The sequence below is a fragment of the Pipistrellus kuhlii genome, unplaced genomic scaffold (assembly GCF_014108245.1).
Source record: "Pipistrellus kuhlii isolate mPipKuh1 unplaced genomic scaffold, mPipKuh1.p scaffold_m20_p_18, whole genome shotgun sequence".
Classification (NCBI taxonomy): domain Eukaryota; kingdom Metazoa; phylum Chordata; class Mammalia; order Chiroptera; family Vespertilionidae; genus Pipistrellus; species Pipistrellus kuhlii.
Genome location: NW_023425493.1, coordinates 15,337,727 through 15,352,722, shown reverse-complemented (window position 1 = coordinate 15,352,722; position 14,996 = coordinate 15,337,727). Strand labels below are relative to the sequence as shown.

At 42.4% G+C, this 14,996-nt stretch overlaps 1 protein-coding gene and 1 long non-coding RNA gene across 3 annotated transcripts in view; both read right to left on the bottom strand.

Annotated features, from left to right (window-relative positions):
* Positions 1 to 14,996, bottom strand: part of NIBAN1 (niban apoptosis regulator 1) — a 116,485-nt gene that overhangs the window by 25,344 nt on the left and 76,145 nt on the right. For both annotated transcript variants that reach the window (XM_036442847.2, XM_036442848.2), the window contains one exon: positions 609 to 724. In XM_036442847.2, the coding sequence (XP_036298740.1) occupies positions 609 to 724 (116 nt within the window). The remainder of the gene's footprint in view (positions 1 to 608; positions 725 to 14,996) is intronic.
* On the bottom strand, positions 9,420 to 10,994 carry LOC118721652. The gene is made up of 2 exons (XR_004988791.2): positions 9,798 to 10,994; positions 9,420 to 9,560 (listed from the first exon to the last, which is right to left on the bottom strand). It is a non-coding gene; the product is annotated as an uncharacterized LOC118721652 (long non-coding RNA).

Below are 14,996 nucleotides of genomic sequence, written 5' to 3'. Positions count from 1 at the left end.
AAGAGACACCTGAGACGGAAAGAGGTTAAAGAACTTGGCAAGATTTAACTAACCTAAGTCTGCTGCCCGAAATCCCCACCACACACTTTGCACCCAACCAAGCTGTTCACATTTGCTTCGACTCTGGAAGCAGGTCATCTGAAAGAATAATCATTTTAGTGCCGGCCTGTGGACTGAAGGGTCCCAAGTTTGATTCCCGTCAAGGGCAGGTACCTTGGTTGTGGGCTCATCCCCAGTAGGGGGTGTGCAGGAGGCAGCTGATGAATGTTTCTCTCTCATTGATGTTCTAACTCTCTATCCCTCTCCCTTCCTCTCTGTAAAAAATCAATAAAAAAAATATATATTTTTAAAAGGATAATCATTTTATAGAAAAAAAGTAGAAGCAGTTCTTCCCATTGCCCTTGCAGTTTGGGGCTGCCCCAGCTCATGTCTGGTCTGTTGGCCTTTGGAGTGGGTGCGGACCCAAAGCTTCTAGACAATGAGAGAAATGATCTTTGGTTCCACACCTTCCCATTCTTACAATGTTCTTCGTTTGACTGTTCATTACGATCCTGGCCTCCCGCCTCCCAGACAGAGAACCAGATCCCAAACCCTGGGCTCCGTGTTACCTGGATTTCATCCCCGGCCATCATTTCCCAGCAGCCGTAGTGACCTTTCTCCTGCCGGAAGAACTGCACGGCTTCCAAAAAGGCTTGGGCTTCGAACGTGGTCTGCTTCATGTAATCTAAGAGAAAGAGGTAAGAGCCTTTAGCAAAGAAAAATATCTCACATCTGTCCGTGGTTCTTCAAGCGCAATGGCTCAGAAACCCAGCACTACCTGAATATGATAAGGAGCAGAATTATGGGACACAGAAAAATTAAGCAAGCACTGAATTCAGAGTTCATTTGCAGGTGCAGATCACATTACTTGCTCAGCAGACTAGCTGATTAATTCTATCAATTACTGAGCGTACTGGTTAGAACTAGAAGCGGATCTCTCTCTCTCTCTCTCTCTCTCTCTCTCTCTCTCTCTCTCTCTCTCTCTCTCTCTCTCCCTCTCCCTCTCCCTCTCCCTCTCCCTCTCCCTCTCCCTCTCCCTCTCCCTCTCCCTCTCTCACTCATTGCTTCCCTGTCTCAGGCATCTAGGCACCTGCTGTCTGTACACTACCTACCTCAACACCTTATCTTGGACTTCCAAGACTATGGTATTTTTGTTATAGCACTCCAAACTGTCCAAAACAATTTTTAACACATAAAGCCAGCTCTTGTCCACAATGATAACAGAATTATAAATATCTTAGCAGGAACATGAATTATAAAAACAATATCATCTCACAACAAAGAAATCAAATTGTAGAAGGAGAAATAAAGTGGGCAAAGTGAAGCAATTCAAATGGGCCTACTTTCTTGCCTCCTGCTTCCCTCTGTGTAGGTCACAATGTGTTCTCCATTTGCAGGGCAATCCTAAATTGGTCAGCTGATTCATGGGGGACTTTCTGAGCCTTAGGCAGTCAAGGACTGAGTGCCTGATACAGGGACTGAACAGAACTAAAAGAGGACCCTCTGCTCTGAAAGGTGACAATCAATTAATAGGTTGTGGATGTCTCTTTTGAGATTGGCTTTTTAGGTTCTAAGCCTCAGGAATGTGGGAAAGAGAAAATAAAATTCAAGGCATCGCCTCTATAAAGAGTCCAAGCAGGCCGTGGCGGGGTGGTTCAGTTGGTTAGAGCATCATCCTGATCCACGTTTCTCTCTCTCTCTCTCTCTCTCTCTCTCTCTCTCTCTCTCTCTCTCTCTCTCCCTCCCTCCCTCCCTCCCTCCCTCCCTCCCTCATTTTAAAATCAATAAAAAGCCAACAACATATCCTTGGGTGAGGATGAGAGAAAGAAAGAGAGGAAGAGAGAAAGAAAGAGAGGAAGAGAGAAAGCAAGAGAGAAAGGAAGGAAGGAAGGAAAGAAGGGAGGGAGGAAGGAAGGAAGGAAGGGAGGGAGGGAAAAGAAAAATCCCAAGAAAAATTCTTCATAGTGAGGGTACCAAGAAGAAAAAAAGCTCCACTTCAAAAAATGTGAATCAATAACTAACATTTCTATTCAATAATATCAACATAGAGATTTTGGTCAAAATCTAAATCATAGAAAGAAAAAAAAAAGCCATGTCCTAAGGATCAAGTTTTTAAATTGAAGTATTTTCTTCCTTGTTATTTTTTCTGGTTTGGCAATCGATTTAGTGTTTAATCTTAAAGGCTTGGAAAACAACAATTAAGGTCTTGGTATAAAACTGACAGCAAGGGGGCTGTGATGTGGGCTCAGTACACTGGGAGGGGCTCAACCAACTGAGATGGAAACTGTAATTATCACATTGAGATTCAAGATTGACTCATGTGCTCTTATTTCTAACAGCTGTTTTCATTTCCAACCTAAGGAAACAAAAAGATGGAACAAAATGTGGTGCTTGGATGGAGTGAGTATTGCCAGACCCAAGAGCCTGGGAATGGAGTTTTAAATTCTTCCGTCCTTACAAAAAACATAAATTTATTTATTTCTTCCCCTGCTGATCTCAGTAAGAGGAGGAGGTATTTGAAATCCTGTCCATACTTAAAAAGTTTTTTTTAATTTATTGATTTGAGCGAGAAAGATATATATATATTTGTTGTTTCTCTCATTTATGCATTCATTGGTTAGTTGCCTCCTGTATGTGTCCTGACTAAGGATTGAACCCACAACCTTGGTGGGATGACACTCTAACCAAGTCCGCTACCTGTCCAGGGCCTGTCCAGACATTTTATATCTATGTCAGAGCAAATGATGACACTCAGTTTTTAAAGATCTTTTTTTTTTTTGGGGGGGGGGGGGAGAAGAGAATAACTGAAAAAATGGGATTTGAGACAATAATGTGTGAGTCAGAGAATAGCCAAAGAACAGATGGAAGAGCTAGAATGTGGCAGCAGTGGAGGCTAGGACACCTTACTATAGTCAGAGAAGGGAAGTATTGTTAATCAAATGGATCACAGAGGAAATTATAGTCATTGAACATCAGCACTGAAGCTTAAAAGAATGAGGGTGAGGATCTGAATTCTGGACTCTTTACCATGAAGACAGACTTGAATGGACCTTAGCTACTCCTTTACCACAGGGGAAAGGATCCCATCTACCGCTTTGCCATTAGATTTTCAGCTTATCAACCAACTAAATTAATTTATATAAAACTTTAAGAACAGTCTCTGCCATGTGGCGAGTTGCTTTATGGATACTGGCTCTTAGGATTCTAAACAAAGCTCAATAGCGACAGCCAGATCACAGAGGAAATAAAGAACAAAGGTTAGCTTTGTGAAATAGAACTACATTTGTGACGGTAATACGATCTCCATTTCTCTCAAGTTGTTTGCAAAGGCGTTGCTGACCTCGGCCAGAAAGCACAGGTGCTAGAGAGGAACAAGATTACCAGTTATTTGATCGACTTCCTGCCACAGGTCTCACGGGAACAAATTCTAGGATCACAATCGCCCGCTCTGCTGGCAATTGAGACGTCAGTTCCAAGGTCAACCATGGTTTTGATCTTGGAAAGCCTTCTCCCTGCAAATGGACTTCATCAAATGGCAGGTATCAGCTCCAACTCCACTTCCCCAACGCACTGTGATTAGGAGGATGCTTCAGGGGACAGAAGTGCCAGGGAGAACCCAGACATCGTTCCACCCAGCTCCCTCATGTTATGGATGAGGAAACTGGAAGAAGAAATGGTTTGGTTCTCAGCAGAAGGTCACACAGCTGGTCAGAATCAGAGCCAAGAGCTGAAAACGTGGCTCTGGCATGTCATCAGTGACCTTGGCATTCACACTTACTTAAATTGTAGGCCCTGGGAGTTAGAAGCGATCTTAAAGGTCACCTACCCCAAGCTCTCGTTCAAGCTGGGAGCCTTCAGAATCCCAGACGGACACTCATCCGGCCTTCGCTTGAATATTTCCAGTGACAGGAAGCTCACAATTTAAATGAAATAGTCCTTTTTCACTGAACTGCTCTAATTATTTGAAAAGTTTCCCTTCTACTGAGCCAAAATCTGTTTCCATGAACTCTCTCTCTCTCTCATTAATCTCATTTCTGTCTTTCAGAGCAAAATAGATGTTTATTCCTCTTCCATATGGTAACTGTAAAAGTCAGCTAAATAGCCTTATTTTCCTTCAACCATTCTTTAAAAAATGCAGTTTTTGGATTTTTTTGGATTTGATCCTTCTTTTTCCTTCTTTCCCTTCGTGACCAATTCCAACTTATCAATATCTTTCTTAAATTTGGCCCCACCATGAATACAGCACACCAAGTATTGTCTTGCTAATGCAAATTATGTAAGGTAGAAAGATTCTCTTTTTTCAGGTCCCTAACCTCTTTTTTACAACCATATCGTACTGTTGAATCATACCTTTCTATAGTCAAATAAAATCCTTATATCTTTTTTTTTCATTTAAAAAAAAAAACAACAACCTTCTCAATCTAAACCTTCCCTAACCTATATGTTGCTTTTGATTCTGAAGTACAGGTTTTAACATCACTCTATTAAATTACAGATTGCTGTGGTCAGCTCAGAACCTGCCAAAATAATTTTAAAATTGTAATTCTGTCCCCAAACTCCCTTTTACCTTGGTATCATAACAAAAAAATAAAAAAAAATAAAAATAAATAAATAAATAAAAAATTGGTAGGGTTGCCTTCTGTGTTCCTCACCATCTCAGTGATAAAAACATTCATCAGGCAGAAACCAGTTTGGCTTAGTGAATAAACTTCAGCCTGCAGACTGAAAGGTTCCTGTCAGGGGCATGTACCTTAGTTGCCCAGTGGGGGGTGTGCAGGAGGCAGCTGATCGATGATTCTCTCTCATCGATGTTTCTGACTCTCTATCCCTCTCTCTTCCTCACTGTAAAAAAAATCAATAAAATATAGAAAAACAAACATTCATCAGGGAAAGGACAGAGTCCTGGGAAAGTCTAAACGTTTTAGGAAACATGTGGAAGACACATCTTAGCCCTTCACTCAACAGTCACATCCTCAGCACACGTCTGTTCTCCTTCACCTTTCCCTCGTCTCTCCCTGCTTCTCATCTGTGCAGCTGCCTGGAAAACTCATATTCGGGAGACATGATGAAGGATTTTTTGAGGGAAGGAAAGCTGCTCTGGGCCCCACGGGGACAGTTATGTAGGGGACCGGCCAGAGAGAAATCGCTTTTGTTTTTTCCACTGAAGCAGATTTACAACATGCCTGAGTCAGATGAAACACCAGCGCTCCCGGGGCCATGGATTCATCCCTGGTTCTGACTGGCTGCTTTGTCAGGACTCCCCACTCAAGCTGGGGCTGGAAGCTGCCTTGTTATTTTAGCGGTCAGCCACGCCAAACCACGTTCGCTGATCTGCCTGGTGATCTGCAGAAGTTATGTAACGGCGTTACTCACTGCCCTGCTATGGGGTTCATCTCACTAATGTAGCTTCTGAACTACCTTTCGCTTCAGGCCATGTGTCTTTAGGAGAGCTACAGCAAGGCTGACTGTCCTAGTTTCTTCCCTAAAACAAAGGATAAGAAGCACAGGGGAGAGGAACTAACATTTATGGAAGAGGATCATGGAGAATGAGCCGAACGAGAAGATGCTTACACACACACACACACACACACACACACACACACACACACACACTCTGTCTCGTAGAATACTTCCCACAATCCATTGGGTAGGAATTATTATTTCCACTTTAAGGCTGACAAAGCAGCCAAGTTTCAGAAAGGTTAAATAACTTGTCTAAGCTAGTGTGAGGATCAAGTAAGGCCTACTTACTTCCAAAGTCCTTTTATAACACTCTATGGTTTAATTATTTTTAAACTTTTTGAGAAAACTGCAGATTCACGTGTTTTTGTAAGAAATAATACAGATATTCTGGTGCTTTCACCCAGTTTCACCTAGTGGGAATATCTTACAAAACTACAGTATAATAGCACAACCAAGAAACTGACATGGTTGCAATCTAACCACCTTCTTCAGATTTCATGGTATTCATGCAAGCACAGGCGTGTGTGTGTGTGTGTGTGTGTGTGTGTGTTGGTTTTTAAATTATTTTGACTTTCATTTCCTTCTTAAAACTTAGAATCATATAATTCTAGAATCTGAGTATACCATAGGAAGCATCCAGTGCAAACTACTCCTTCATAAGTGAGTAGATTGAAGGCCAGATGGATTGTGACATGACATTATTAAAAATAAAACAAAACAAAACTCCCTCGCTGGAATTAAAAATGGGTGGTATCCATTTTAATGAAATGGTAATACAAGTTCTGGTTTTTGTTAAAAATCTTATTTATTCATGGCCCCCCTAAGCAAATATTTATTGCCATTTATAAATGATAACCCTTATGAGAACAAGGCCCAGGATTACTTAGAAGTCCCTGAATTGCATTTTGTGAATTACTAAAGTCTTCATCTTTTGACCAAATCATATCTGTGTTAGTGGACACAGACCTACCACAAAGAGAAAGGGCATAAACCAAGAAACAAATAAACAAACATATACCTCCTGGAGATATAGGGACCCTAGGATGGATTATAATGGTGTTGCTCTAGGTGAAAATACTAAGAAACAATGCAGAGAATAGAAAAGACGTCACAAGGACATGGAGGTTTCTAGCGAACATATTGCTTTGATAGAAATTTTCAACCACACAGGAAAATGCTGCACACCCAGCCAACTAAGACCGTGCACCTCATGAATTCTTGACTTTCCAGAAACAGTCAAAGACTGTTTATCAACAGAGAAAAGGAAATGGTATTTATTAGAACTAGCCTCATGTCCTCTAGGTAGATACACCAGATTGATAGAATAGAAGGCTGTTGGAGGTATCTAGATTTTAGCAGAGCAGTTATTAAAGTCTTGCATGATTTTGATTGACATGCTGGAAAAAAAAAATTAGAGTGGTTGAAAACGGATTTAAGCAAAATCAGAGGGTTAAACAACCTAAATGGTAGGTGCTAGTTAAAGGTTGAGGTTACTGCTATCCTGAAGGAAAATCTCTAGGGCACTGCCCTTAATCATTTTCAATTGCTTGGAAAATGTAATAAACAGACAAACAGATGACTCCGGGGTTTCACTGAACTGTGAGTTCAGTGTGAGTCAGTGGCGAGATACAGTTGTACACAAAGCAGGTGAGGATGAGCCATGGGAAAGGGAGTGTACACAACAAGGACAGGGACAGGCGTAGATGGATTCTGAGATACGCTCCTCTGAGCTTATCATTTCTTCTCATGCTAAGCAGCAGAATATTTTACAACTTTTTTTTTTTTTTTTTTTTTTTAAAGAAAGAGGTATGCCATTCGGTACCTGTGGTTTTCTATTTATTTATTTTTATTTTTATTTTAAATATATTTTATTGATTTTCCACAGAGAGGAAGGGAGAGAGATAGAGAGCTAGAAATGTCGATGAGAGAGATACATCGACCAGCTGCCTCCTGCACACCCCCCACCGGGGATGTGCCCGCAACCAAGGTACATGCCCTTGACCAGAATTGAACCCAGGACCCTTTAGTCTGCAGATCGAAGACGCTCTACAGCTGAGCCAAACCCGTTTGGCAACAAAAAAATGTAAATAAAGAAAAAAGAAGGCAGAGTACTTTGGAAGAAAATCAAGGGAATGAGGAATCTCACAGCCTGGAGGAAGAGATCTTCACGGGTGGGAAGGTGTGCAATGTAAAAGAGGACTGGATTTGCTCCTTGAATATTCAGATACTAGAGTCAGGATTGCTTGAAAAAGGAGGAAAGATTAAGAAGTACAAGCTACAAAATAGTCACAGGGATGTAAAGAGCAGCACAGGGAATATAGTCAGTAATATTGTAATAACTATGTTTAGTGTTAGATGGGTATCAGCTAGACTCATTGGGGGGAATAACTTCATAAGTTATATAAATATCTAATCATTGTGCTATATAACTGAAACTAATATAATATTGAATGTCAACTGTAACTGAACATTTTTTTAATTAAAAAAATAAAAATACAAGGGGGGGCAATGAAAATGAAAAAAAATTAAAAATAAAAATACAGGGGAGAAATAAGAAAAAAAATGTTAGTTATCATTATAAATAATGGTGAAAAAGAAAAACAAACAAAATAGAGTGTGGCAGATTTTGACTCAATATTGAGTGAAAAGGGCTCTAATAGGATGTCAAAAGTCCACCCTTCTCCCCTTCTGAAGGGGGAGAGGAAATGCTTATCAGAATGGCGGTGCTTCTTAAAACTGTGATTCATGACCTCGCCCCAAACATTCCGATTCAGCAGGTCTAGGACTGGACCATGGAATCTACATTTAAACCATCCCCTTAGGTGATTCGGTTGCAGGTGGTTTACAGACCACATTTTAAGAAGAAAAAAGAATACGTAAAAAAGATACAACAGAAGGCCATGGCCCTTGAGTGCTTGGGGTGTTAATGACCTCATCCCCTCACTATCAGGTTCAGAGATGTCCCCTCTGACTGCTCACCCACTTAGCACGAACGAACCCTCGTGTTTACTCCAAGTGGCGTATGAAAATAGTACCATGATGACGCTCTACCCAGAGGCACGTGGATGAGGAGACAGCACCTCGGGCAGGTTCCTAAGGACGTTATTCCAAACAAGCAGAACTCTGCCCACGGAAGGGAGCCCCCCACTCACTCCAGACGCAATCGTCATTGTCCGGACCTAACGCCTCTGAGGTAACCCTGGTGGGTCTCACCTTCCCTTTCTGGGTACTCAGAGGACATGTGGACTGTACTTCTCTGTGGCAGCCTTCTTTTTCCCCCCCAGCCTTTCAAAAATGACAATGACCCATGCTCCCATCTCTTCCCAAAGGAAGGATGGTGTTCTCAGACTTCAGAGAAGGGATGAGTGAATACTTGCTTCCTTCCAAACACCATGAAGCTGTGTTGGTCAAATATGCCTCCCCTCCATTATCCAGGAAGTGTTCGTGTGTCTCCCTGTGTACTTGGCAGAGTCAGACCGAGAGAATAAGGACAGGACCAATCATTTCCTATCACCCCACGTCAAATAGATGGCTTTATACGGGTGAGATTTGTATTCGAAGACCAACCTCAATCCCCTGATAGCTATTTGTGGAGATGGTGCTTGAAATGACCTCAAAGCGGGTGGGGGGAGATAAATTAGACCATAAAGCCTAAGCAAAACAAATGAAAACGATCTAATCTCCTCTTTAAAAACGTGAATTTGAAAAAGCGCTCACTATGTAATTGTACAGGCAGCGGTGGGCCTGCACACACGCAGGCGCTGTGTCAGCTCAGACCGCAGAAACTGGGTCATGTGCCTCCCGCTGGCATTGTGGGGAGTTGTGTGGCTGACTCCCTGCAGGCAAACATTTACCACAAAGCCTGGACACAGTCAGAAGCCAGCTTGGGTTTTCAAATAAATAGAGAGATGCCCCTCTAGCCACAGAGATGCCCTTTATTTTGGATGACACTTTCTCGCGGGTCTTGGTATAGTTAGTTACTGGAGGACAAAAATATTAGGGAATTTTTCCCCTCTGACAGATCTATGAGGGACCTTCATCTTGTGAGCTCAGAACACCTAGCCTAGTTTGTTTTTGTTTTTGTTTTTTTAATATATTTTATTGATTTTTTTTACAGAGAGGGAGAGAGAGGGAGAGAGAGTTAGAAACATTGATGAGAGAGAAACATCGATCAGCTGCCTCTTGCATGGGGATGTGCCCGCAACCAAGGTACATGCCCTTGACTGGAATCGAACCCAGGACCTTTCAGTCCCCAGGCCAACGCTCTAGCCACTGAGCCAAACCGGTTTAGGTACCTAGCCTAGTCTTATCCGCACCTATGGGAACACGCTTTTCACAAGTAAAGGCAGACAGTGGAATGACTAGGCCAGGTCTACATGGCAGAACAAATCACTGCTGTTAACTGGCATCCTCATACCCTAGTCTGACACACCCACAGGGCATCGCACTATCTGATGCTGCTATCGGGGGACTTTCCGCCCGTCGTCATTACCAGTGACTAAGAGTAGCATCCACCTTGCATTTGTGAGAAGATTTTACAGTTTATTTCCCACTGGATTCTCACGGCAATCTCATGAGACGGGGAAGCCAGAAGTAATCATTCCCAGGTAGAAAATGGAAACAACAGCCCTAAAAATCAAAGACATTTAAGTCATTGCCCAGTGTCACATAGAGGTAAATATATAACGCATCTTCCTGGGTCATCAAATGAGAGTGAAAATAATAGGATAAAATACATTTCTGGCCTCACACAGATTCAATTTCAAAAAGGACCTAACCTTCCTTAAAACTTCCAACTACAGCAGAAGTTGTAACTACTTTCATCAAACTGTCTTGCTTTCCTTATTTTGTAACCTTTTCACCAAAGACCTGAAAATTAAGTTGACCTGTGCTCCATTCCCTTCCAAAGAGGGTGGAAACTCATGACCTTGTTCTGCTGGGGCAGATGACACTGGTTAGTTTCATGGTCCCCTCCTCAGGGGCAGAGGGCAGTACACAACTTAGTCCTCGGGTTCTTAGGGGCCAGGTCATTTAAAAAAAAAACAGAACTTGATCAGTCATGTACCAATAAAAACAGTGTCTGCATTCCTGATCCATTACAGACACGGCCGCGCTGCCTGCCAACAGCGTTCCTTTAGTTTCTGGATTGGCTGGGCCCGCAGTGTGTACCAGCTTTGCATAATTGCTTTAAGCCAAAAGACACGGGTGGTGGAGGACCCATGATTCCGCATCAGCATACGTTGTCTCCCTCAGGGGTCCACTGAACGTGGCTTTACGCCTAAAGCTAATATGCAAATTTGTTGTGAACTGATAAGCAGTCACCGTTATTTTCAGTGAAGTGCAAGAAACATCTTGTTTAATAACATATTTAAGTAAATCATGATGGGATTACTACCCAGTCACTAAGATAACAATTATGATGACTTAGACTCATCATGGAAAAGTAGTGTGGAGATTTTTTTTTTTTTTTTTTTAATCCCCACCCCAGGATAGGTTTTATTAGATTTATTTATTTATTTATTTATTTATTTATTTAGAGGGAGAGAGAGAGAGAGAGAGAGAGAGAGAGAGAAACATTGATGTGAGAGAGAAACATGAGTCGGTTACCTCACGTCTAGGCCCTGATTGGGGACCAAACCCACAACCTAGGTATGCGCACTGACTGGGAATGGAACCTGAAACCTTTGGGGTACAGAACAATGCTCCAGCCAACTGAGCCACTGGTCAGGGCTGGAGAGCATTTTCGTTGCAGACACCAGATTATAAAAATTGCGCGTACATCCTGATTTGGCAATGTCAGATATTCACCTTTCTGAGCAACGATGGAAAGGGAATGCATGAGAAAGGAAAAGTGAGATTTTTGCATCTGTGGCTCAAACTTTAGGAAATGTTATACTATTATCCTTAGGGAGATCTATGCTGATCTAAAATGACTTGATTTTTCAAAATCAATCTCCTCATGAGCAATAGCCTTTCCGGAGTCAAAACGGTCCTGGAGCAGCGAGGCTGCTGGAGCCTCAGGGTGGTCCCCGAGCACGGCGGCTGCCAGACGTGGCCTCCTCCAGGGTCCCCACGGAGGTGTTCACCGGTAAATGCACAGACGTGAGTGGAACAGCATCTGGGAGCAAAGCGCACCCCACCCCCCCCAGGACGGGGGGAGCTCCAGCCTGGCTCCTCACTCAGTCACCGAGCTGTTTCCAGGGTAATTTCAACTGAAGAGGTCATTCATTTTTCTTCTCCTTCAGGATACAAGTGAAGGTGGTTTCCTCAGAATAGGTCTCCGCTGCCTCCTGCGAGTGTCTTCTTCCCAGGAACGCAGGGAACAATAAATACCCTTACCCCTTGGAGCGCTTCTGGGATTGTCACAAATGTCCTTGAACACAGTCTCACGATCCACTGCCGGCCATGAAGACGGAGCAAAGGCAGGCGGTGAGCTGCTTTGTGTCTCTGGCCCTGATTGATTTCATTTGAAACGAGAGACGGATGGTCAGGTCTCCTTTTCCAGCTAGAAGATGATGTAATTCTATAAGCTATGAGCACAGTTAGTTTATCAACATGGGGCCATAAAGTTCCAGCTGTAGGACCACCTTACCCTTTTCTCTCTGCGAAACTTTCTCACTCACATATGCATCTTTCTCTGGGCTGCGGAAAGAAATCAAAGTGGACACTGGAAAACAATGAATTCCATATGTGGCTTTCATTCTATTTCCATCAGATCCGAGCCTCTTTGTCCTCCCTTTTTCCTTTCCATTAACCTGGATGACAGTTCGATTCATGGTTATTTCCACCAGGCTCGCCACACGAACTATTTCATTAATTAAGCTAATAAAACAGGGGAATGATTCAAATTTGCTGTTTCATGGTCTATGACAAGAGTGTAGTGAAACTGATTTGTCTCAGATTAAACACTAAATCATAACTTAGAGGGTCACCTGGGCTTAATCTCTACAATACCCCCTCCCCCTTTTTTTCCCCTCTTGAACAAGTTGAACCTGCCTGCTAGCTCTTAATTTAACATTTCACAAAAGCACAGTGATTTACAAAATCTTCCAGTTCTCAAAAAAAAAAAAAAAATCCCACATTATTTCAGGTGTTTACTCGAGTCTACACACACTAAAGCCATGAAAATGTTCCATCTCAGCCAGAAATGTCTCTCTTATGAAAGGTTGCAGCACAGAACACATTACACACCCTTTGTCCACATCAGAATGATCAGTTTGGATTACAGACCAGGTCTCGGTGATCTTTGTTAATAAGGAAAGCAGTGACAGACCATGGTTCTCAAAACGTGACGTGTGCTGAGCTGAAGTTACGGGGGCTTTGCCTGTGTTTACATTTGAGTTCAGATGAGGCTGATGTTTCCGTGATTCACTCTATTCCAAAACACAGAGTGAAGCTGCCCTGAGGGGAACTAACGTGGCCCAGCTCCTCCTCCTCCTTTAAGTGAGAGTGGATGGCATCTCAGACGGAAATGGATCGAAACGGCTCACTTCTCTTCCTTTCCTTTGCTCCTTCTTTTTCCCTCTGAACATTCTCCGGTCTCCACTCCCGCCCCCAACACAGACACATACCCACACAGACACAAATCTCCCCCCTGGGCTGCAGACAGTAATCAATACTGGTCTCAAAGGCCTCTTCCAGGATAACGGAAGGAAGCTGGGAGTGCTGGCCCATAGAAATGGAATAAAAGCCGCATATGAAGGGTATATGTGGCTTAAATGGTATAGTCACTACATCAGAAATTTAAGAAAAACGGTTAAGATTGATTTTAATAATATGTTCTATTTATATCAGTATATCCCAAATATGCAAGCACTATAAAATTAAAATATCTTACAATCTTTTTTAGAACTGGGTTTTAGAAATCTTGTGTGTATTTTACACGATGGCATTCTTCATTTCGAACGAGGCACATTGCGAGTAACCAGTAGCCACGTGTAGCTCGAGGCCACCGTATGGGAAGCACAGCTCTAAATGCTCTGGCTTAAGAGTTACGTAGATTGTTGGTATGGGGACAGCAGAAGGAGGCCATCAAAGCAGGCATGCCTCTAGACACTTGAACCGTATTCAAACAGAATCATTACAAAGCAGGTCTTTTTTTTTTTTTTTTAAGCTTGTATTTTCAAGCTTGTATTTCTTTTTTTTTATTTTTTATTTTTTTAAATACATTTTATTGATTTTGTACAGAGAGGAAGGGAGAGAGATAGAGAGCTAGAAACATTGATGAGAGAGTCATCGATCAGCTGCCTCTTGCACACCCCCTACTGGGGATATGCCCGCAACCAAGGTACGTGCCCTTGACCGGAATCGAACCCGGGACCCTTCAGTCCCCAAGCTGACGCTCTATCCACTGAGCCAAACCAGTTTCGGCACAAAGCGGGTCTTTTCAGACATGCTTTTCTACTCAAAATCCATGACGAAGGAGGAAAAATAGGACTTTCTAATTCATCATTCTACACACAGCAGTCCATCTAATAGAACAATCCCAGGACCAAAAGAATGCACAAAGAGAAGAAATCAGATGACTTGTGACAAGTCCCCGTATGGATTAGGCTTAGAGTTTAAGAGCCTTGACAAGCACGTCTCACTCATGAACCCTGCATTATGGGCAGGGAGGAATCCTGTGGCGTGGAGTTTGAGGGCTCTCTGATAATAATGCCGTATCCTAACAGTCCTGTTTGGCAGAAAACTGCTAACCGCCAACAGACATATTAGATGAGGTCATTTCCAAACGGGACACAGCCTTACAACAATCTGCTCTAGGGGTTGTAACAAATTGTTCACCCCTCCACCAAAAAGAATCACCTGAAATCCTCAATGGGTTTAGATGCCTCGGCTCCTACTGCAGTTGCTATAGACTCGATATACATGATGTCATTAATTTATTCCAAGAAACTATTTGGAAGAATTGGCCCAGTGATCTAATCCCCTTATGGTAAATCAGAGAAAGAGGAAATGAAAACAAAAACCTCAATTCCTGTGTTGGAAGTCCCAAAGCGTCTGAAAGTATGACAGGGTGCGGGGGAGGGAGAGAGGGCGCATGAGGGAAGGGGGAGAGACAGGGAGGATGTATATGTCCATCCCCCGTGATGATGTGTTAGTTATAAGGAAATGCCTTTTGAGTGTTCATAGTTCTTAATAGAAATTTTTACCATTAAGGAAGACATGATGGAACCATACAAATTGAAGGGACTTTTAAGGCCTACTCCATTTCTCTAGTAATAGGGCAACATTTGTCTATTAAGTAACTGAAAGAGCATACAAATAATTCCGGAACTATAATCATTATTAAGAATTGTAAAAGCAGATATTTATTAAGTAGTGCATTGCATGTGGGTTTAGAAGATTAAATTCATCAAGTTTAAGTTGTTCCAAAGACATCATTCCTTTAATCTCTCCATATATCACATGTTAACACACAAGAGTTCTCATTACCAGGCAGTTCCCTCTCATGGGTAACCTGCACTTCTCATGTTACAGTTAAGGAACCATTG